At 36.6% G+C, this 25,300-nt stretch overlaps 2 protein-coding genes across 3 annotated transcripts; both read right to left on the bottom strand.

Annotated features, from left to right (window-relative positions):
* Positions 1-245: 245 nt before the first annotated feature.
* LOC113105632 (tropomodulin-1-like) lies at positions 246-11,792 on the bottom strand. 2 transcript variants are annotated; one of them, XM_026266826.1, is made up of 11 exons: positions 11,509-11,792; positions 10,340-10,536; positions 8,836-8,992; positions 8,441-8,560; positions 7,021-7,110; positions 6,006-6,136; positions 5,774-5,881; positions 3,718-3,861; positions 3,417-3,561; positions 2,751-2,856; positions 246-2,010 (listed from the first exon to the last, which is right to left on the bottom strand). In XM_026266826.1, the coding sequence occupies exons 2-11, from the start codon at positions 10,454-10,456 to the stop codon at positions 1,992-1,994; spliced, it is 1,137 nt and encodes a 378-aa protein (XP_026122611.1). In that variant the 5' UTR covers positions 10,457-10,536; positions 11,509-11,792; the 3' UTR covers positions 246-1,991. The 2 variants fall into 2 exon arrangements, with proteins under 2 accessions (XP_026122611.1, XP_026122619.1); XM_026266834.1 differs by lacking the exon at positions 2,751-2,856 and having other exon boundaries at positions 11,509-11,791.
* Positions 11,793-11,905: 113 nt separating this feature from the next.
* LOC113105627 (tudor domain-containing protein 7A-like) lies at positions 11,906-24,864 on the bottom strand. Its single transcript, XM_026266811.1, has 18 exons — positions 24,787-24,864; positions 23,810-24,017; positions 23,007-23,151; positions 22,304-22,463; positions 22,146-22,225; positions 21,367-21,545; positions 17,410-17,831; positions 16,879-17,139; positions 16,578-16,764; positions 16,382-16,493; positions 15,855-16,057; positions 15,615-15,749; positions 15,443-15,526; positions 15,085-15,219; positions 14,798-14,908; positions 14,267-14,697; positions 14,000-14,160; positions 11,906-12,640 (listed from the first exon to the last, which is right to left on the bottom strand). The coding sequence occupies exons 2-18, from the start codon at positions 24,014-24,016 to the stop codon at positions 12,420-12,422; spliced, it is 3,234 nt and encodes a 1,077-aa protein (XP_026122596.1). The 5' UTR covers position 24,017; positions 24,787-24,864; the 3' UTR covers positions 11,906-12,419.
* Between the last annotated feature and the right edge of the window lie 436 nt (positions 24,865-25,300).

Here is a 25,300-nt window from a genome sequence, read left to right as displayed (position 1 = left end):
CACATACTGTACAAATACATAGTTTCACATTTACATACATTTTAAACTAAACTAAAGGACAGATTATTTGAACATAAAGCCTGCATAAAATTCATTATAGTGCAGCCACTAATGAATACACCAGACCACAAAGTGGCGCTGTTGTTCATTCTAAAATTTTTACATTTTCTAAGCATAATTATTTTTAAAAAAGTATTCCTGATGCAAAACTATGAATGAGGTGGAAGAAAAAAAAAGCTTCCACACCACTTATTCAGTCTTTATTAAATCAATAAACCACATACAGTAAGGTGCACTAACAAAATGTAAATATGTGCACCAGCCCAGGCACTCTATGGCTACATTATGGGCCTGCGTCCAAACACAGGACAAGACGATCAACAGTAAATTTTCCCTTTTTGGTTTTGAACAAGACGACAGTTCCAAAAGTCCTATAAATGCTCTGTCCTTAAAACAGTAGGAAAATGTTTACATCCATAAAACACACTGACTTTTACTGTGCTGGCAGAGTGTGAAGAGAGTAGGCCTAATCACAGACAACAAACATCTGAAAAACACACACACACCTGCTAAATCACGGCAGATGACAGATTCTAAATGATGCCTCTTCTCATGAAAAGAGGTCCGCAGGTCCATGACCAGGTCATTTTTCACCTCAAAATCAAGATGCATGAAAAATCATTCAGTGCAATTTTAAGTATATATTCCTGTACAACAGCTCAACATTGTGAACATTTCATTCGCTTCTGCCACTAAAAATAGATGTGTGCAAACTGTCACATGTATTTCGTAGCATGTGCAAATTTAAAAAAAAAAGTTAAATCTTAAAAGGTCTTGGGGACAGAAACCGAAATCATGAACCAGCCTATTGTGATTGTTAAGCTTAAATGGTTATTATTTAATTATGGAAATATGAGCGTTGCGAAGTCTGTTCTGTCTGGGCTGGCTCCTCTCAGGAAAGAAAGACTGCAAACAATTTAACACAGATTTTACTAGTATCATCACAGATTTCACCTGTACGTTACTTAAGGAGAGCAGTCATAATACATATAGTTTGATGATAGGTTTTCAATTGTGTTTTGATCCTCACTCAAACATTAAAAAAGCATTTAATGAGGAAGAACACTGTATACACATAATTCACATTGATTTTATATTAAGTGCATAGAGAGACTGTTAGTATAATAAGAGAGCTATTATTGCTAATTGTTGAAATTGAAACCAAGCTTATCCTAAACATAAAAAAAAACTTTTTTTTCGAATCAAACCAATGCGAGTTGGTGATTTCTGTGATATGAGCCGTTGACGTCTTGATGCGAGTTTATACAAATATGCACTAACAATGCAACTTTCATCGGTGTTAGCAAAGTACTAGATACTACAGTACAGAGACTTGCCAGCAATGAATTTGCATAGCTACAAATTTACCAGTTGTTAAACATTTCAAGAGAGGAGAATTACAATGTGTGTGAGAACTACCACTACCGTGAGACTCAACTCAACTGGCCAGGCAAAACCACACCTACAATCAGTCAAGTTTGATGCTCTTGGTGTGCATCCAAACAGTGAAATGGCTGGCTTTAAGATCAAACTGTTTACAGCAAGAAGATTAGGTTCGACTGAGAACATTGTGATACATTGAGCGTTATTTTCATCTTTACTGCTTCATCAACACAAGTAGGTGATTTTTCCCAGCTAATGTTATGGCAGCTAGTTTACACACTTTTAAAACACTCGCCATGAGTAACTATGTGTCTGGTAAACAGATGGTGGTACCTTTGGGTTTCCAGATCTGGGGCATTAAAAAAAGCATTCTGAATTGAATGTTTTTTTGTTTTGTTTTTTTAGATGATCCTGTGATTTATCTGTGAAAGGTCCAGAAATGAAGGGAGGATTTGGGATGAGATGGGGTGTGATGCAGGTCCCAGGCCATAGAGGGTTCCTGATGCTGCTACACGTTTGTCCGACATTTAGGAAAGATGGGTCCTCCTTCAAGCCTTCTCTTTCTTACTGCACACACAAATAAAAAGGGTCGATCAATTTTAAGAACATAAAATATAATGTGGAAAATTTGCTTTTATTATAACAATCTATTAAAAGGCTCAACAATAATATTTTTTTAGACTTGTATTTGAAAAATACAAAGCATTAAACATAAAACAAAATAATGTGCAATAATATCTGGAAATTACGCATCCATAATGTAACTGCATGAAAGCTATGAATTTATACATGCACTTTTGCTTGAAAACAATACATTACTGATTAACTGTGTGCTTCCAAGACTATTATAAAAAGACATTCTTACAATTTCTCATAAAACCTTTATTTTAAACATTGGGCAGTCCCCACTGCATTTTATAGATTTCAAAGACAGAAACTTAAAATTGCGATTGAAGGAAGAGTTCAATCAATTAAAAGAGCATGTGAGGAACTATTACTTAAAGAAAATGTTCTGCATGCACAGCAAGCCAGAGGGCATTTTCTAAAAACCTGAAGAAAACCCATCAGACAGCCAGACAAACAACACAACAGACAAAACAAAACCAAGAAACGACCAGATAATGCAGAGAGACAGCTTTTGAATTGACTTTGACAGAAGAAAATGCAGTAGTGTAGATGCTGAAGTAGAAGAAGGGAGCTTGAGGAAATGTACAAAAGCTCAAAATGATACAGAGGCTTGAGCGATTGCAAGGAGACTAAAATGAGAGGGCCATAGCAAGAGAAGGAGGGCAAGACTCTGTGTTTACTTGAGTTTTGATGTGAACTTGAACTTTTTACAGAAGGCTCTTTCCAGCTCAGGGACTGACAGTGTGAATGTGATCGCTCCATCTGAGTCCGACCGAACTACACGTGCTGGAAATACATACATGGCTTGAAAACACCAGTAGAAACATACCATTAATACTTTTATTCAGCAAGGCTGCGTTAAATTGATCAGAAGTAACAAATTCCTATTTAACATAAAAGCTGTTCTTCTGAAATATCAGTTCATCAAAGAACCCTGAAAATACTGCATCGATTTCCATAAAAAAATATTAAATATTTAAAGCTTTAATAAAATAATTCTGAAGGAACATGTGACAAACTTTATTTCACATGAATAAATGTAAAATGTAATTAAATATTTTAAAATGTTCAAAGCAGTTATTTTAAATTGTAATAATTTCACAATTGTATTATAAAAAAAAATAATAAATAACAAAATAAATGCATCCCTGATCCTTCTTTAAAAAACATTCCAAAATCTCCCGACCCCAAACTTTTGAATGGTAACCTATTCAGCAAAACCAGCACACATACACATTAATGCATATTTCGACAAATGTACAGAGTCAACAACACGATGTTAATTCTGAAATGCACATACAAATACCACATTTGACTGCATCTATCTCAGCGTGCGTGTTTCTTACCCAGGTCATTGTTGTTCATCATGGCATTCGATCCACGCAAGCGTGGGCCCTGCTGGGTGAAGTGGTATCCGAACTTCAGCAGAGTAGTGTTCTTCTCCAAAATGTTAGCTATCTCCATCTCAACCTTGTTACCCAAAGGCTGGCTCTGTATTATACATAAACACACAGGATATAACAACTTTTTTCATTCTTTCCTTTGCCCCTCCATCATCCCCACATTCAGACTGAACCCCTGACCTCAAGGATAATGGCTCAGACCTCATATGACTCATATTATTTGTCTGTGTGTGAGTGAGAGTACCTGGTTGTCAATCTTTAGCTCCTGCAGTGTGGTGTTGCACTTCAAAGATTCCACGAGGGCCAGAATTCCAGCTCCAGTAATGAAGTTTGACTCAACATTTAGACTCTTTAGAGTGGTGTTCACTTTCAGCATGTCTGCTAGAGCCTGGGAACCAAACAACATTACACGCCATTTAATAACTATATTACTAACCACAAATGTTTGAACGGTAGTGTGTGTGTGTATTAGGGATGTCAACGATTAATCGATGATCGATTAATTGTCGATAAGAGATGCAATCGATTAAGGCTATCGATGGTCGGTTAACCGATTCAATGTTGGGCTGCGTGCGGCTCATGCGCACTCAACACGTGCAAGCGGCTGTGAGTGACGGTGACGATATATAAAAGCATCATCATTCATTCACAATGTACAAATTAAGCTTTTAATGTGATTTAAACTTTAAAGTACATTAAAATAGAAACAACATAAAAGTTCTTCAACATTAAATGCAATAGAAATGTAGTTACTAATCATTTCATCAGATAACTGTTTTATATCGTGCGCTTTGCAGGGCTGCGGGACACAGTTACAGGACAGGTAGTCTATTCATTCCTACAACTTGTTAATTCATTCCTACGAATTATTAATGTGGCAATTGTCCATGTTTCATTAATTTTGTTCCCTAAATAACCCATGATTTAAGTGAAATAAGGGATCAAATTAATAAATCGAACGAATTCTTAATTCATGAAATCTTTAATTTCCCTTCCCATGTTTACCACAGTAAGAGATGCGAAAACAGTTATTAAAAGCGAAAGATAATAAAATAAACCTGGGAAATTAGAGGGTTAGACTATGAAGATTTAGGAAAAGAAACGATGCCTAAATATACTGAATTTGTGGAAATTCGTGACCAACCGGCAAACCAGAACAAAGCCGCGTAAATGAAGACTATGGGGTCCAAAAGCATGGTCGCGAGCTAACATTTTCCAGTTAACCTATTATTCCTCTAATAAACAAAGCTTTTATACCACACTTGTCATAATCAGATCTTATCATTTCTAAATAAATAATTGCTGGATTCAAAACAGCGATTAATAGGCGCTGTGACCGACACATTCCTGGAGCATTCACTGCTGTCACTAAACGGTGACGCCGAGCATCGTTCACAAGTTTCTGCATGGACCTGACTAGGGCACAGGTTCTAAGCCCTGGGACAAAATGGGATGCTTTAAGGAAAATTTATAGCCTACTAAGTAATAGGCCCAACATAAAAATAACAATTTGTTTTCATGTTTTTTTTTTTTTGTTTGTTTTTTTTTTTAAATAGGCTATGCGAAATATATCCGACTTAAATAGGCTAATTAAGATTAACGGATTTAAAACAGAAGTGTGGGCGCTCCATAAGTTCACAAAAAAAAAAAAAAAAAGGATGACAACGCATTCTGTTTGTTTGCTTTATTTTACAAGAGCACAAATCTTCTGTTTTTATTTTGAGTGTGCACAAATGAAAGTAAACACTTTTGCGGAAAATATATATATTTTTTTAATGTCTCAGCTGTTTCGATCGCCCCGGAGCCTGCTGCACACGTATATTCTAGCGATTCAAACTTACATCGCAGTCTGTTCATTATCAAAATAAAATGTCAACTAAACATTAAAAGGTTACATTGGTCAGTTTAAATAGACCGTAGTATAGGCCTACCGTTCCACTCTGCTGTTATGCCAAGGACGTTTTTGCTCAGACTAAAACCTCTTTAATTCAAGTGAGAAAGCGTTTTGTGTGTGTGTGTGGCTTTTGCACATCCTGTCATACCGCTGACTGCGTGCCTGCAATAGACCATTTTGCAGTATTATGGTTAACGATTAATCGATTAATTGATCGTTAATTTAAACGACGATCGATCATGGAAATAATCGAAATTTGACATCCCTAGTGTGTATATATATATATATATATATATATATATATATATATATACACTGCATTTTCTTCATTGAACATATCTTCTTACTTCATACTATTGGAAAAATCTGAATATTGTGAATGGCTGTGCATCTTTATGTAACTCACAAAGGCCACAGGATCATTACTTCTGGTGCCAACGATGCTCAGGCGTTCCACAACACTGTTCCCTTTTAGAGCTTCAGCATACGCTTTCAGAGTTGGGATTGGAATATTCTACAGATCACCAAAAAAAAAAAAAAAAAACAGAGGATGCAACCATCATAACTGCAGGCTACCAGGCATATGAAGACACTATCCAACAGAGAGTACAGTATAAATAAATGAGTTAAAGTGGCACCCTGATGTTGTTTAGGTTGACCTCAACAAGGTCTGGATCATTTCTCTTGATTCCCTGTAGTGTTTCCTCTACATCTGTGTCATTGGGCTGCTCATCTGGCACAGGCTTATACTGAGTACACTGGATTACACCTGTGTGTGTATATAATACAACTTTGAATAACAGCAAATCATATGGCTCAGTGCTAGCTGTTATTTAACACTATACTATATCACACTGCAGAATTCAACACTGTCTATTCACAGGAGTCCCAAGCAACACTTACAAATGTTTGGCATTGCATTACATTTGTTCACATTTTACATTTATTAAGATTTATTTGACATTCAGGCATTTTTAAAGGAATAGTTCACCCAAAAATCCAAATTTGTTACAAATGTCCAAAATGTCCCTACATTTGGAGAAATGTAGCTTTACATCACTTGTTCACCAATGAATACTCTGCAGTGAATGGGTGCCGTCAGAATGAAAATCCAAATAGCTTATAAAAATATCACAATAATCCACACAACTCCAGTCCATCACTTTTGGCCAAAATACCAGTCCATAAACCATAATAGTGCTTCCTCTAGTGAAAAAGGTAATTCCCAGTTGGCCTTTCACATAAAAATCCACTGACATGTTTGTTTAGAACTCTTTTAAACTGTTTTCACTTGTAGGACTCACAAGTAAAATTTGCTTAGGTTTGATTACTTTATTACAAACATGCAGCTTTTCATGTCACAAGACATGAATTTATCAACTGGAGTCGTGTGGATTACTGTGATGCTTGTATCAGCTGTTTGGACTTATTTTGACGGCACCCATTCACTATACATGATCCATTTCTGTCCAGATGAAGACACAGAGTCATTTACATCTTGGATGGCCTGTGGTGTGAGTACATTTTCAGCTAATTTTCATTTTGGGGTAAACTATTCCTTTAAAGTGTAATCTATAATTTGATCAAAATAATCAAATCAACAAATATAAAACATAAAATCATACAAAAATGTTATAAGATGTATTCACTCACTGTTTAAGCCTTGTTTGTTGACGATAGTACTGCTGGCCAAGGCTTCATAATACTGCTGATTACTCATCAGAGTGTGCATGCCCAAAATGGCTTTTCAAATTTAGAAAGAGGAGAAAAAAAACAGAATTTTCATGTTAGTCAAGTTTTTTTACAGAATATATCACAGGACTTTATATGACCAATATCCATCCTCCATCCTGCTGAATGAAATATATTACTTATGTAAATCATATGTAAAATTATGTTTTCCAAGATACCAACTCAAAATCATTTAAATTTCCCTGACAAAATAATGTATATAGGAGAACAGTAATGCCATCAAATGAACTAGTGCAGAACAAAAACTGAAAATGAACAGCAAAACATCTGAATAGGGAGTCGAGGAGATTTATGCAATTTATGAGTCTGGCTTGTATACTGCATCTAATTGTTGACCCTGGGCCAAAGACAACTGAGCTAACCTCAGTCCCATATGAAGCTTCTATCTGTCTGCATGTATAAGCTCGGTCGATCCTCGGTCCTTAAATCCTGCTGTTTTCGAAGCACGATCCCAAAGAGAAAAAAAAAACAAAAAACTATTGACCTAATTTTAAGGGAAACCTCTCTATCATGCTAAATGAGAGCAAGTTTAATGCCTGAGGATGGAGAGTTTTTTTTTTAGCCAGCAGGAAAATCTTTGTTCCCCTTTTTTGGTAGCCAAGTGTCTTTAGCACACATGGATGAGTCATTGTTATGAAAGAACTCAAACTTGCATATGCAGTTTCAGGAAAAGTGCACGGTACACAAAGTACGCCTAAAAATAAAAATGATTAATTTACCCTGTTGTTCCATAATTTATTTTTCTTCTATGAAACACAAAACAAGAGATTTTGAAGAATGTTTGCTGCTCTTCGTGGTGTCTCAACAGAGAAAGGATTGGAAGCAACGTGACAGCAACATTTTCATGTTTGGTTAAAATAACCAGTTTAAATCATGCTGATAACTATGTGTTGAACATATCATGCAAATACTGAATTAATGCTTCAGAAACATTCTGGCAGTGTTAAAGCAGCATACGATGTTGCAGATAAACCTACTGGAATGATCCATGGCTTAGAAACGGTGGAGCAGGGGAGTGGACAGATAAATGAGGAATGAAGATGGAAAAATGGAGTGGAAAAAACTAAAGGACAGACTAGAGAGAGGCACATGGTGAGACACACACATACACAGAGGAAGTGAGAATTAGTCAATGAAATTACAGATATATTTAAATATGGATTAATATTACAATTTGTGAACTGAAGGTGCTGAGTTGAATCACACATTAACAGATTTTTTTTCAACTTAAATTTACAAACTTGTATCTCGGACCCTAAGAATCAAAGAAGCAGAACCTACAGTACATACATAAATTAAATTGCTGACATTTGTATTGTACCTGCTATATCGCACAATTCTGCGTCAGTAGCACTAGATAGCGCCTCCTCTAGTTCGGGCTCCAGCGTGACATCTTCCAGGATAGGGTCAACACCTTTGGTCTTAGGCACCCATGCTTTACCTACATACAAACATTTAAAGATAGAAATATTTCAATTTAAAAAAGACTTCAATTTAAATATATATAAATAGAAGGAAGAAAAAATGCATTTATTTATGACGGTCATTTCAACATCAAAACAATTTTGCCCCTAAAAACATTTATTAAATGTGAGTGTTTTTGTTTAATAAGAGATGTGATATGTGAATAAAATGACAAATTAATTTTTGTGCATCATTTCCAATGCTAAGCTGTTCCAAATGTGCCCATGGTTCTAAATTCAAGTCACTGCTTACCTCTTTTCTCGCCAGTGTAGGGAACAAGATCGTCTCGATCTGGATGTTCTTTGGCCTGTTTCTCCAGGTGAGCCAGAAGGTTATCTCTCTGGAACGTTCCGGTCGGAGCTTTCTTAGTCTGATCCCTCTGTCTGAATCCTGCCGGCAACAGTGCGTTCTGAGAACAATATCATTCACAAACATTAGATCCGTCATCAAACTATCATAAAAAGCATGCAAAATAGTACATTACAGTAAAAGATAAACTTGCCATATCTTAAATTACCATAGATTCTTAATAGCATAAGTGTATATGGTACAGTCACAGGGGTAACCTTCCATCAATTTCCTGTATCAGGCTTTATCAGATTTCTGAAGCTTGCACCAAACCCAGGTTTTCTCAATTGCACACACATACTGAGAGGGCAAACGCCACAGATGCCTCAAATACAGAGAGCAATGATAACATTCTTCTAAGACAAGGCATATCAGCCACTGAGCAAATGGGGGGATGATAACATACGTGCATGTTAGATGCGATGACAGAATCCAGAACTGGGAGAGAATAGAGCTTTGCAGGACACCTTAGCATTATTTATACTTAGTGCAGATAAAATTGAGCAAATGGAGACTCGGATTAACTAAAGTGACATTTAAAATCATTAAAGTAGATATTTCCACCACTACAAAATTTACTGCACAATTTAGTGTTTCAGGAAAAGGCTCGGCTTTGGTGGGGAATGTTTATTTTTGTTAGATTTGAGCAGATTAACTTGTTCCAGCACTAGTATTTATGGTAAACTTCTGCACCTCTGGCCGAACATCTCAGTTTGGGAGAAGAAATGCTCTTTTCCCTCTTCTCTGTTGCTGACCATTTATCCTAGATTCAATGTCTGAATCTGTCAAGACGTGCTTAGATGCTGGAGTCAAACCAGATTCCTCAAGAGCAAATATAAAGCGGAGTGAGAAAAAGTGCACAAACCAAAGCCTTGCAAAACTTGATTCCCTAAAAACACTTCTGCAATACAACAGCACAAGCTGACTTCACCATGATAGTCTAAACTCAGAAACGCCAGCGTGACAACACGGTCCAGACAAACACAAACCAGAGGAATTAAGAGGAGCTCTCAAACAAATCTGGCACTGAAACAACGTCCAACATCAAACAAACCACAATAGGCTACAACACAGGCCAAAGCAAAACGAATCAGCCCAGTCAAACAAACACCGCTACGAAACACAGAAAGTGGGTTTCTTAAAAAAAAATGCCGCTGAAACGACACTAAACAAATGATTGTACAACACTCTCCAGATGAAAAATAAGAATTAAGCTGGCTTCATAAACAAAAAATGGCAACACAGTAAACAACACAAGTCAAACAAATACCACTGTCACAGTCCAGACCAACATACACAAAAAAAAAATATATATCTTGCAAAATATTCAGAAACAACTGAACTATGCAATGTTTCATTTTATGGAGCTCTTAAAGTCCATTTTTAGATGCGTTTTAAGTGCACTTACATCGGGATCCAGCTCTTCAAGTTCATCTTCAAGTCTCCTGAGCTCTTCTTCACTGAGCTTCTGCAATAGCTCATCCTCATCCACATCCCGGTACTTGTCCATCTCTTTACGGAACATGGTGAACAAGATCAAATAGAAGAAGTGGACAGAAGAAAGGAAAAAAGACAGGAACAGTCGAGCTCCCCCAACCACAGCACCTTGGGTAAAGACGAGAAACAGATTCATTATAAGCTCTTTTCTAAATAAGGATCAAAGGGTTTTATGCTGAATAATTACGTTCTTCATGATGATCAATACGTCAAGACTATAATTTATGATTATCCTACAGTATTTAAGTGGCTTAATCTATACAAATTCAAAGCATATGGGTTATGGATAGCAGAATAACCACAGGTGTACTTCGTCACATTAACTGAGGACATGCTCTGATAACATTTAACAACCAGATAGCGCACAAAAACTGTGTTTATATCCATATTCAAGTATTTATGACCTAATCTTTTGAATTACTCTTTTCGAAATGTTTTGTTTTGAAAATTGGGCTGATGCTTGCTTTCTTTATAATACATGTATATAATAAGAATAACATATATATGTATTGATCATATGATCTTAAAGTTTTGAGAAAAAGTTTTTGAGAAACCTAGTCAAACTGAAGCCTGGCATCTGTTTTGGACCATCTCCATTGTCCTTGGTGAATCTAATACAGTAGACAAGGACACTGACCAGCAAACTTCAGCACACTATATAATGCAAATGTATTGACTCGAAACCTCTAGGTTAGGTTTCCCCAATCAATAGACTAGCTATTATATACACATTTCCAGTTCCTCACACAAACTACTTTTCCACTTGTTAATAAAACTCTCTAAAACAAGTGCAAATAAAGGTCTATAGAATAACGGTGCATTGCTTCTGATCAGGAAAGACCAGATAAATATATTTTTTAACATTGGAAAAATAAAGGTCAAATATACACCATACATTTAAAACCGCAGGGCTTATAAGTATTTATCAGATAGAGCCTGTTTTTATACAGTCTATGGATATAGCCTATCATTTTCTGCGAGTATCATAAATTCTGTTAATATTTGTATGTTTCATTGATCTATGCAATGATGAGAAAAACAAAGCGTGTTAGTACCGGAGCGTCTATCATTCTCACTTACTTCAGACAGCGCTTATCCCACACTATATATAGCGCATGTGACAGCTGAATACTTTGACCAGATATGGTTTCTTTTCGGAGCCGCTAATTCACACAAATGCGCTGCTTCCTCAAGCAATGGATTCTCAAGTCCAAGGTTCATAGAAGAACAGCGCTTGACACGGCGGAGAAAAGTCCAAATATTAAAAGTAGTTACAGTTTGAGCCTTCTTTCAACACGTCTAGCAGTCGGTGTCGATCAAAGTTTCCACAAACCCAGAGTAGCGCAGAACACGGCCCCGCCCACAGCGCAAACCTGCCAATCAAATGATGCCATACCACAAGCCCACCACTCAGGGGATTTCATGGGTCCTACAACTCGAGGCTCCATTTTTCCCATATGAAGTTGCAAAGACAAATGACAGTCTTCCAACTGTGTCATATTGTTTTTGTTTAATGCTCTGAACCAAATGTTAACTTGGAAATAAAACAAACAAACCTGAGCATCTGAACACAAATGTTCTTTTACAATTGAACCATCTTCCTTTTAGAAAACACACATTTAGATCACAAACCAAGTGCAAAAATCAATGAGTATAATCTATGCAAGCAGTAGTGTTTCACACAATACACACGTGAAAAAAAGCAAAGTACCAAAAATGGCCCCATTGTAAAGACAGAAAGAGAAGTTGTCCATGTCATAACGAGTTAATTTGGTAATGTTGTACCATTATTATTTATCATAACTGCAAAAACAAGTAAAGAAATTCATTTTCCCATGGCACTGAGGACAATAACTGAAACAATTCTTGAGCATGCACAAATAAAATAACGCACCAAACACATCTAGAGTTAATGCTCTCAAATTCTAGATCAAGGTTTCTGCAGGCTCAAAGTTTCAGCATGGTCCTCGGAAAGGCTAGCTGTGGCAGTCTCAGTCAGCTCTGTTGATCTCATCTAAAAACTCCACCATAATGTTGTGGATCCAGATGTCATTGTCCTCCTGTGTGGTGTCCACTAGGTAGACTGAGATTTTGCGCTCCCAGGGCCACTCCCCCTCCTCGACTGACTCGATCTGAGCCACCAGCGGCTTTTTCTCCACATGGTTGCGGAACACCATAGAAGCTTCCTCACCCCAGACCCCTTGCTTGACACCTGAAAACAAGCATTTCACATGCAAATAAAAGAAGCTTTCACAGATATAGGGCTGGATGATACATATAAAATATTTACAATATAGTTTATATTTTTGACAGCATAACATTTACTCCGTATTGTGAATATCTAAATTTGTAATGTTTGTATTTGGTTGTTAAGCATACTGAAGACTGGCAAGCAAACTTCATCTCACAATTAGATACATAAATTGAACCAGTTCAGAATCAGTTGTTGGCAAATCCCTGTGTGGAATTTTGCATGCCTAAAAAAAACGTATCAGAAAAAAGAAATTTCTGGAAAATAGTACCCTTTATTTTAAATGTGTTATACTGGTGCATATATTAAAATAGCAATAAATTGTTTTAGTATTCTTTTAGTAAAAATATGCAATTTTTCACTGTACTTGCTTTAAAGATTTTTTAATGTGCTTGCCAACAATGGGCGTTTCGTTGAAATATACTGTATGGCTACTTTGAAAGACAAATAACCCTTTAAGCCATTTCAGAGCAAAGGTGTACATCAAATATTAGTAAAAGGCAAAAAATAATCAAGATATAATTAAATTTTAGCTCAAATTGGCTCCATCTTGTCTCCTACAGGGTTTCTTAAAATTGTAATTTATAATTGATCCCCAATATAATTTTTTTTACCCCTAATTTATATCAATTAATATAAATTAGGGGTATGCAATAGACAAAAAATGATATCTCAATCATTTTCTGGGATTTTATCGATAACGGTAATTAGATAATATTTTGCTATAGAGTGTGTTATTGTGCTGATATCTTCTAATTGTGCAAATAGCTGGCTTCTGGATTTTTTGATATTCTTCATCTTCTGTGTGGTAAGTTCAGAGCAATAATATAAATTAATCATTTCCAACTAATTTTATGGTAATTTTTACTTTTAAGCCATTTTTTTCTAAAAGTGTTCATCATCTTTTGAGTAAAATTCTTGCATTTGGGCTTTTACCAAACAAATGAAATCAGTATCAACAAAATTGATTTTTGCAATGCAGAGTAAACACAGAAGCGGCATTAAAAATGTAATTTAGATGCATTAAATTATATAAATATTTACACATTTTCTGTCCCATATCTTGAAGTAAGTGATATTTGTGTTTAAAGTATTTAGAGTATTTATCACTACTCGTACAGTGTGAGTTGGTACCTTGCCAAAATCGCACAGTGTATGCCTGGCTTTAGTTTAATAGTCACATTCAGCCATAATCGCAATTCTGGTCTTTCAGTCCCCAAATTTAAGATCTCTTGAAATCATAATTAAGACTTTCCTGTACAATTTAAGAATTTTAAGGCCTTAAATTTGATACAACTTAATTTAAGACTTAAGACTAACCAGCCAATTGAGCAGAAATTCCCTGGAACGGCAGCTGCCTGAACTCATCGATGAGTGGTTGGAGCTGGGAATAGTTGATCAACTCGTACTTCCCATAATCCAACTCATACACAGAGACCAAGTCATTGGTCAAGACGCCCTTTACCAAAACACGATGCCAACTATAAATAGAGAGGAAGACAAAGGGAAAGTGAAAAAATACAGAAAAATATTTTATTACAAAGAAGGGTGAGGTAGTATATTCCTCAAATGTCACTCATATCTCACTTGTTGTCGATCTTGGCAGCGTAGACGTTATTCTTCTGGATGTTGATTTGGGTCACTTCCTGTTTGTTGTAGAACAGGATCATCTCTCCCATCAGCACCACCAGCTTGTAGAGATCCTGCCATGGCTGCAGCACAAAGTGCCCAGGGTGGCATGCAACTGACACAAACACATCCATGTTTTGCCCGACTAGTGGCAAGTCCAGCGGAGGGGGCAGTGTGAGGGCATTCAACTGTGCAGGAGATGTATAGGAGCTGTCCCCTGCCTCTGGCAGGATAGGTTCAGAAACCCTGGCGATCTTGCTGAAGTAGACATCCCGCTGCCAGAATGGACAGGAGGCAAGCTGACGGTTCACACTGCTCTGAATGTCCTGAGCTCCATTGCCAGAGAAGAGATAAACGTGCACAGTCCTGGTCTCATCCAGCTTCACTATCTAAACACAACACAAACACGCCAATGAAAGAAAACTTTAGAGTAATAATATCAAAAATTAAAACACAATTTTCAGTACACAATAATGGAATGTGCAAGACCTTCATGCAACTGGGGACTTTGTTGAGGATTGTCTCTCTCAACCACAGAACAGCTTCAGGTGGCCAAACACTCCCATCTGCATTCAGTTCCTCCAGGAAACACTTTATAGCCTACAAAGACAGAAACATTTACTTTCATTTATAAAGACTAATGCAATACCACAGACATGATCCAATAACACTCACTAAATGCAAAAAGAGTTGAGAGTTATTGTATTATTCAAACACAATGTTAAAAGTAAGTGGTAAGTGATGAGCTTAAATGATTGAGACGTCTGCATGTGTACCTGAGGAGGTATGGTGATGAGCTCTTTGAGGTAGATTGGCGGGATCTCTCTGAGATCGCTAACCTCCAGAGAAGCAGGAAGTCCCAAATCCAAAAACAGGATGTCCAACACTTGTCTGCCATGAAGGTTAATGATCTACACACAAATGCAACACGTTCACATAAGCAATGAAAATATGAATCACTCTATTTGGAAAGACTTCAGACATTCTAGAAGACTTCAGTGATTCTAGAATGACAGAAGTACATCTGCATAGAAAAAAACCCAACATTTTCACTGAACAAATGGCACTTTAATTGTATAGAGACAGTTTGAACATGATATGATGATGAAGGGAAAGTGTAGGCAGTCTTCTCACCTCTGCTCTTGCCCATTTTCCTTTATGTTTGGCAAGACACACTTTCCCACAGAACGGCGTGGACACCAACAGCTCCCATGTTAACTTAGAAACACATAAGAGACATTTAATGCTCTCATAATCAATACACTGAAAATGAAAAAGTGAAAAACATTGAATTTAACAATTTTACCTGAGAGATGAAATGTGCTTCAATCTTGTCCATGATGTCTTTGAGTTTGGCCTGGCCTCGAGAAGGCAACTGACAGTAAATACTGCCATCCGAGCACACATTTGTCACACACACGTTTGTGTACACACTGTTCACCTGAAGAGATGGGGGGGGGGGGGGATTTATTTATTCATTTTCTCAAAGTCTAACAAAATATGCAGCAATTTAATTATCATGCGATTTTATTCAATTCTGACGGACCTGTAAAGGATTCTCCATGGACTTATCCTGCAAGGCTTTTAAGCATACAGCATTCACATTCACATCCTCATTCTGAGAGGTGTCATACAGCACAATAAGGGGTGTGTCCTCACGCTCCAAAATCTCAGCCAACAGTGTACGACCAACAGCTAATGAGTCCAGTGTCTTCAGAACTACAGCATCTGTACTGAATGGCTCCAGACCTAACATAACAAAACATGAATATGAACACAAAATTACATCAGATATTACTATCTCAGATTTGGAAATTACTTTCACCATGGAATAAAAATATGAAAAAGGTAACTGGACTTTTTTCTCATTATTCCGAGTTTACATCACAACTGAGTTTATTATTTTCTGCTATGGAATAAAAAGTTAAAGATAAATGCAACTCTTTTTCACAATTCTGTTTATCACTCGCAATTCTGAAAAAAAAAAAGTCACATTTACTTTACTTTTTATTTTATTTTTTTAATTCTGTGTCAGAAATAAGCTTGCATGCTCACATATCTACACAAAATTACCTGCAAGTTGACATGTGGTTGCCTGGAAGGGAAGAGTCAGGAATTGATCCCTCAGCTGTAGTATCTTCTTCCTGCTGACCACTTCAAAGAACCCGTGATCTACACAGTACACCTACGAAAAAGCAAATGTTTGAATTACATCTAATGCAAACTGACTTTATGTTTTATACACGGAAATGTATACAGACTCTGATACCTTCAGATTGTCCTCTGTGACCTGGTGGACCTGAGCTCTTAGTACTGCATCTTCCTCTATAGCAACTGCCACGAGTTGTCCAATTTTTGGGGAGAAAAGACAAAGTCCAGCACCTACTGTACTATAGAACTGTAGCATGGCCTCCTCCAACACCTCCAAAGCTTTAGAGTACACTTCCCCCACAAACCTGAAAAACAAGACTCCATCATGAATCCATAAATTAGATTAAATAGTCCAAATGATACAGAACTAGAGATGCAGCTTGTATCTAATAGTAAAGTACTGGTTTTGTGAGTCTTACCTGAGAACAATGTTGTTTGTGCTGCTGACCTCCATCACCAAAACAGATAGGAACTCTGTTGTTGGGATGATCAGAGGAGGTACATGGTTGCCGGTGCAGGGCATAACCAGTGGTGGTGGGCGAGGACGGGGCTGTGCTTGCACCTGGCATGGTAATGCATACAGTATGGCTCTCTTTCGATTGTCCGGCATGGGGTACTCAACCATACATGTATCTGCCAACAGAGACAAATCCTCCAACACATACTGTGGAAATACACACCTGAGAGACAAGACAGAAAATTAAAAAAAAAATACCTGTGCTACTCATAAAATACTAATTTCCTAAAAAAAAAAAGAAAAAACATAAACTTATGTTTAAAGGCATGCCCATCATAAGTGTATGATTGTTCCTTGTGCATTATTCATAAGTACATTATTATTAATTGATTGATTTCTATCTTTATTTTTAATTGAACAGCCAAAAATAATATTTTTATATAAAATAAAATGTCAGTGGCATACTAAAAAAGTTAACAGTATAGCATCCTACCCAAAGGCATCCTGGAAAAGTTGTGGAAGTGCATGAGCCCATAGGCCGTGGCTGTATTTACTGAGCAGCTGACGCAGCTTCTGCTTAATCTCTGGAGTCAGAGGCTGGTGAGAAGGTGGAGTGGAAGGAGGGGTGATGAGCAAGGGAGGGTGAGCTTTAGGTGCTTCAGGGAGAGTGAAATCCAGCTTGGTGGAATTGGGCGATGTCGGGCTCAAGGGTGTCTGAGATTTCTGGGCTGAAGGAGGAATGTTAATGGCAAGAGTTCTGAGGATGCGGGTTGTTTGCTGGGCAGGTGTTGGCTGTTTTGCATTTGGAGACCACTTGCATGGAGATAAAGCAGGAACAGTGCTTGGTTTTTGGGCAGGTTCCGAGAAAGGATAAACAAGGCGGTCAACTATGTTATTGCTGCCTGGCTTTTCAACCTAACAGCAGTGAGACAGAAAACAAAAAGGATCCTATATTATATACTGTAATAGTCACCAACTTTATTACATAAAAGAATAAGGGGCTGTTCACATAATCGTGCCTAAAACGCATGGAAAACACTAGGCGCGCTGCTTTCTCCTTCTTTCCAAAGCGCTCAGGCAGAAGCGCTCCTGAGGCAACTGCCGTTGCTAAGCAACCATGATGCGCTCTCTCCATGAAGACACGAAAATTTCAACACAGGATACATGGATTTGCAGCACACAAAAAAAAAAAAATCGCTTTCAGTAGCTCTGCTACTAATCTTATTTCAAAATGGCAATCCATATACAGCTATGATCAGCTGTTCCTTCATCTTGGCTGAGCTTTCAACGTTGTTACGGGAAAGGATGAAGCTGAATGTTTAGTTCTGGTCACTTGACCTGCGGTGCGCTTGCGGCATTCTGAAAAGTTTAGATGTTTTTAATCCGATGCGGTGTGGATGCGCCTGGAAAAAACAAGCGTGTCACACCGCGTTCGCATCGCGACCGCGTGGCTTCCATTATGAGCGTGCATACCTGCGTGACTACATTGGAAATAACAAACTTGAGCGCGCAAAAGACGCGATATGTGAACGGCCCCTAATTCACCCAAAAGTGTAAATTGTAATTTATTCATCCTTGTGTCATTCCTGTATGGCCCATTCAGCTGTAAAACAAAATATGATATTTTAAGAAAGTTATTTTCTATAAAATGATGGTTCATATAATGACCATGGAACACCACAAAGACATACCATAATACTAACACAGAATTATTTGAATATTTATATACTATTATAGTTTTTAGTAATACTTTTAAGTGAGATTTTATTTGTATTTTAATTAATTTGTCATTTTATGTGCTTTTGCAAAATTATAATTTTTTTGTTTATTTTATATATAACCATTTAGTTGTTTTTTATGATATGGTAGATATCATTTTTATGATATTTTAGATATGGCCTGAATAAAAAATCCCTGATTTATGATTTAAATAGATTTTTCCTCCTACTTAAAATCAATATTCAGATTCATTCTTTATTATTTACCAGTCAAATTTATAACAGACAAGAAAAAAAACAGTATTACCTTAATGCTGGAAAGACCTTCTTTGGGAAGGCAGCGATTCGATTCGATTCACGACTGCAAATTTAGAACGATTCAATTTCATTTGATTCACAATTAAATTAGATTCGATTATAACGATTCGATTCTGCATTCTTTAAGTGCATTCACAAGATTATTTAAATTGTTTAAATGCTTAGAGGACAAATTACACAGCAGCCTTTATGGTAAGAGAACCATAGGTTAAATAAATAAATAAATTTAAATAAAATAAATAAATATATCTTTTGTCCATTGTTAAATGCTAGTTTAATGATGCGACATGGCATACGTAAAAAAGTATGTAAGCCAAGATTTAAAAAAAAGAGCTTTAAGAGTATTAAGTATAGGCTAAGATTTTGTCACCCTAGAGGTGTAGCCATCATTTCAGAAGTGACAGAAATGTCAAATACAATCATTTTATGTATGTAGCCTATATATTATCATGATTATTATTTTTTTAATTTTATTACAAGGAATTCTCTTGTTCTTTTATTACTTTTAATTAGCTGTAATTAGCTTTTAATTAGCTGCAATTTTAGGATTGTTTTGTATACTAGGCTACATTTAATTAGCAATTCTTTTAATTTTTTGCACAGAATAAGGTAGAAAATATACTTTAAAGTTTCTGTACTGTAATGATATGTCAATTAGCACTGCATCATTCATAAATTTTTTATTGTGTGTTTTTTTTTTTTTTTATGTTTCACCCGTGCATTCTGCTTTTATTCAGTTTAGCTGCAGATAAAGCCTGGCACATATATGAGAGCGCGAGCACTCCTGTTTCAGTGTGAAAACGTCTTAATCTCATTTTCACAAAATAAAATGCTATTGAAGCTATTTAACTTTTCTTCTCCATCAGCGAATGATTCTGAAAGAGAACGCAACAAATGCTACTTTCATGCATCTGATTCTCAGATAAGCCTCACACTCTTATTTCAAGGTTGTTGTTAATGCTGTGGTTATTTTAACAGTTTCCTTCATACATTCGGTTTATCCATTGTTTAAACACATTTATCATTCAATGGAACTGTACATATGATTTAGACACTGACTTTTCTGCTCCGTCCATGCAATAAATACAGCTTTCAACTGCTCAGGTAACGGCATTGGTTAGAACCAGAGAGCCATTGACAAACTACAGAAAAGTAAAACTACTTCACTTTAGTATTAGGCTACTGGCCACGAGTGCTATTGATCGCACGTCAGCTGCATCAGAGACGAACGGAGCACGAGCGCAATCCTGTGACAGTCTCAGGCGGTAAACAGTGGAGCGCGAGAAGGACAGTAAGAGCCACGAACACTGTTCAAGGTCTACATTAATTTGTGCTTGTAGTAATTTAATGTGTATTTATTCTGAAAGCATTGAATCACTATAGAAATCGCGATTCATTTGATTCTTAGCATTTTGAATCGATTACTTTCCGAGATCGCCGATTCACGATTCAGAAATCATGTTTCAAGATCGATGCATATGAATCGTCAGGGTTTGTAATCGATGCATCGAGAAAACGAGTCAAGATTAAAACTGGCAACTCCGCAGTGAGTGAGTGTCATGGATGTAGGACAGAGACAATGTAAATATATTTTCTAGTCTATATTGCCACCTTGTAATGCCGCTGGTTTAAGTTCTTTTCTCTTAAATAATAAATTATTTGTAATAGAGTAGACACTGTCTAATGGTTGTGTCGCAGCCCGCTGTGCTAAAAGTTGCTCTAAACTTGATGACATCACACTACAGTGTCAAATCCTCTGAACGTCGTGTCAGTACACTTCGCCATAAATGGAACGAGGCATCAGTTTTCTGATGGGGTCGTGTCGCAGTCGTGTCCAGTGTAGACAATATCACTGGGTTCTGTTGGATCGCACCACTCATGTCTGGTGTAGAAATGATGTGAGTTTTTTAATGGGTTATGTTATAGCCCTGCTTGTTTTTAAAGGTTTTATGAAATATCTGTATTGACTACATAATCATATCATCTTATTATTGACTGCCATGTGATCTACAAAAGTAAGGTTTGTCGAGTCGCGCAACGAGTAACACTGCTGTAGGTTGCTTTTTTTCGTGGGTGTACTTGTGCTGCCGCGGTCTTGTTCATCTCGAAAGGCGAAGCATCTCTCTCACTCTGTAGCATGTTTCTCTTGAGCCCATTCGGAACTACGAGATACATTCGAGATAATCTATAAAATCGATTTATCGCCCAGCCCTAATTTTTTAGTTGAGATTTAAATTTTCATTTATTTCAAGTCAATATTCATCTAGATTTTCATCTAATATTTGTATTTAATTGTAAAAATCATGTTTTTTTTTCCAACACTTCCATTAATTTTTTTTAGTTTTAGTTAATGATAATAACCCCAATCAAGAACTTTTTGTTAGTTTGAGCAGACAGATTGATTAATTTCTCACAGTGCAGATGTGCGTCCATTTCTCCACTTCTTTGTGCATGTGGAGCTCTTCCTGGAACATATTCCTATAGAGCTGAGGGATTTTGGACAGCCAGACTCCACTGCAGTACTTCTGCAAAAGCTGTTTGATGCGACCCTGAACCACCTCAACATCAGCACGGTTAACAGGCTTTTGCTGAGCTGAAGAAATAACACACAAATAAACATCACACTTAAAGGGTTAGTACACCCAAAAATGAAAATTATGTCAATAATGACTCACACTCATGTCGTTCCAAACCCGAAGATGAGGGGAGGTCTTACGGGTTTGGAACAACATATGGGTGAGTCATTAATTAAATAATTTAAATTTTTGGGCGAACTAACCCTTTAAAGTTGACTAAATATAGCAAAAACAGATTTGAAAAAAATAGTGCTGTAGTGCTGACGTATTTTTGTAGGCCAACCTGGAACCGGAAATCATCACCATGGTTTCCTTGACAAAAAGCCAATGGGGATGTACCTTTGGCTTTTGGATTATTGACAACTTCTGACAACTCTTACAATCTTTATATAAAATCTGCAAGTTGGAAAGTTTGATGACGTTTAATGTCCCAACATCCTCTAAGGTCCCATTTAGTCACTCTTTAAAGACATTTAAAAGCGTAGAACGATGGAACCAAAACTTTTTTTCCGGGAATTGGGACTCATTCCGAATAAAATATTGTGTCTGATCAGACTTTGTCATTTTCAGGAGGACAAGCTGAAGGAGAAGAAAGAATGGCAAAATGTGAAATTTACCTGGTCTCCCACTGGTCTTATAAGGCTGAGTCTTTAAATCCGTATTGAACTTGCTGGGTACAAATGTATTCCCCTGTAACCTAAAATCAGATACAGTGTAAGTGGTGGGATGACTGTTTTAGTGCTCACAATCAGTTGTTTTGCCTTGTGTCACACACCCTGGTGACTTCCTGTTCAGTTGCTGAGTAGGAACCCGGGAGGAGGGGAGGTCAGTACTGTAAAGCTGCCGCTGGTTAGGGTAAAAATTAGATTTGGATGAGGAGCTTCGAGAGGGATGAGTCATGTGGCCCGGTTGCCGCAGAGACAAGCGAGGTTTGACTGCGAAGACCAAAACAGTTAAACCACATCAATAAACAATCACATACCTCGAAGGGCTGCATAACGGAGTGCAGAATGCTCAATCCATGGCAGTAGTGTGCATTTGTGACTGACTGGCACAAATATACAACAAACAAGATTGGTGGGCCAAAGCACAGCAATAAAACCTTTAATAACGTCCCTCTTGGGATGTTGGCACACAACCTAGCATTTCTAATGTCAAAGATTTAATCCCCCATGCAGATTAATGTGGTTAAAAAACAATGTGTGTTAAAATACTTTCTCAGTTCAATGTGCAACGACAAGTAAAGAAAGTAATTTAAATTATTTGTCGCTTTCGAGAATATCTAAAATACAGGTTTTGCACCTAACACAATTTATTTTGTTAAATAAACTGTTCACTTAATGAAAGCAGAATAATACACAATTTTATTTTATTCATTTAGCAGAAGCTTTTCTCCCATGTTAACCATGAAAATGACATTAAATCTGATAATAGTATCCCTTTAACTGGGGCTTTTCGTTTGTCTGGATGTGTGGTACCATTATGTGAAAACAGAGATGAAGATTTCGCTCTCATTTGGAAGTTCAGTAATTTAGAGCAGCCGGACTTCTTCACAGTCTTCTGTCTGGCGACCAGCTGTGCGATGTGTGCTGTCTCCTCACACACACCAGCAAAACACATGACCTACAAACATAAAAATAAAGTCTATCATATTTTAGTTCTTAAATAGAGTAATTCATAACTTGACTGATTTCATGTTATAATACCTGAATTAAAATCTTTTTGAATGAGATTGAATGAGATCTGATATTCTGATGATATTCTGTTTTCTGGCATTTCTAATACAACCACACAAAATCAGAAAATATGAAACCGGTTACCGTGGCCTTATGAGCCTCAAATAAACAAAACAGTAATACCGTGAAATATTACAGTTTAAAAGAACTTTTCTATTAAAAAAAATTCAGGAGCCATTACTTCAGTCACATGATCCTTTAGGTCAGGATATCATTCTAATATGTTTAAACAGATAGTTCAGAAGGAGTAATGGCTGCTGAAAATTCAGCTTTGCCACCATATGAGTAAATTACATTTTAAAATATATTAAAATAGAACACTTATTTTAAACTTTAATAATATTTCACAATTTTACTGTTTTCACTGCATTCATGATCTTAGTGAGCATAATACTTTTTTTCAAAAACAAATTATTTCAAACTTTCCACCAATAGTGTACATGCATACTGTATAAATTATGCTATAAATACATAGAATGCTGCAATATATTATCCACCAAAATAAAAGCTGTGTGTTGCATCAAAAGATCAGGTGAAAGCATCACCTCTCCAGCACTGGAGCGTTCCAGCCGCACCACACTGGGAATACTGCGCAGAAAACTCTCTAGACTGGTATGTCCAAACTGCCGGTAAGGGATCACCTCTCCTGTCAGAGCCCGGTAATCTCCCTGCAGACGGGCCATGGCCACACCGTGCTTACTGCTCTGAAGAACAGCTCGCAGCATCTTTTTCACCAGCTCCACGTCACTCATTCTGTACTCAAACACAGTCAATCTAATGAAGACATCTAACTGTGTCCAAAACAAGAACAGACTATATATTTTTACATTTATGCAACTTACAGTAATTCACAGACACATTCAGACTCCAAGTTAAAGGCTTCCCAAAAATGCTTTGATGGTTTATGGTTAGTTATGTCTATGGTAATTAATGAATGTTTTGAGTCTATATAACAAACTCACCCATTAAAATCAATGCATACAACAAAAATAATGATTACACACACTAAATAAAAAAGAATTGTTATTGAGAAATGTATGTTTTCCAGTTCTTTTTTATGTAAGAAACCTGCATGAACACACAAATTATATTAAAATAACTTATTAAGTAAGTTATATAAACAATGAAAACTATTTCGCATCTTGAACAAACTTGTTTTACGCTTGTTAATGTTATAATACTCTTATAAGAATCCAACAAATTGTTTAAAAAACACAACCTACTAAATTTTACCCTGTAAAAGTGACACATTTTTTTGGAGAGGGTATCAGTCAAGAAAAAAATAAACATCGCAAACATGAGAATTTAATAACTGAAATATTAGAAAGTATTCAGGCGGGAAGAGAGGAAGGCTAAACTCCATCAGACAGTAACTTAATTAACTAACGTTAGCTAAACAAACCACATAACTGATTTAACTTTATTATTCCGACTCTTTTAGCTTGTAAAGACACGTATCTTTCGTAAAGCATAAAAATCTTTCCATAGCATTATTAAACGAAGTATTGTTAATAAAACTCACCTGATTTGTTTTTTATCTCCACACTAATTTAGCAGCTGGATATCGCGCGAACACGCACGTGCGTTTGCTAACTACGTCATACGTCATCTGAAAAAAGGACTGAGGTCAAATGTCAGACAAAAAATAAAAAAATTAAATTAAAATTAAAAAATGAATGAATAAATAAATAAATAAAAGAATGAACTACGATGAGAATACATCTTTTGCTATTCTATGTTATTTTCTTAGTAAATAAATAAATAAATTCCAAAGTCCTTGAACAGACTTGAAGATTGGAGGGCCAGCCATCCTTTAGGATAAAGACTAGAAAATTGTTCTTTAACATATAATATTGTAAACAGCTATTAAAATGGATAATCTCCCTCTGTAAAGGTGCTGAAGGCAAACAGTGATAAATAAACCGCATGCTGTGAGAATTCAGGGTACTGACAGTCATGCGCTCACACACCAGCGTCTGACTGACTAAATTTAAAAACTATTCACCGAGGAACCAGTGGAGAAAAAGCTTAAGTTT

Source organism: Carassius auratus, chromosome 1 (assembly GCF_003368295.1).
Source record: "Carassius auratus strain Wakin chromosome 1, ASM336829v1, whole genome shotgun sequence".
NCBI lineage: Eukaryota > Metazoa > Chordata > Actinopteri > Cypriniformes > Cyprinidae > Carassius > Carassius auratus.
The sequence above is the reverse complement of the archived record's forward strand: the minus strand, read 5'-3'. Positions and strand labels throughout refer to the sequence as shown.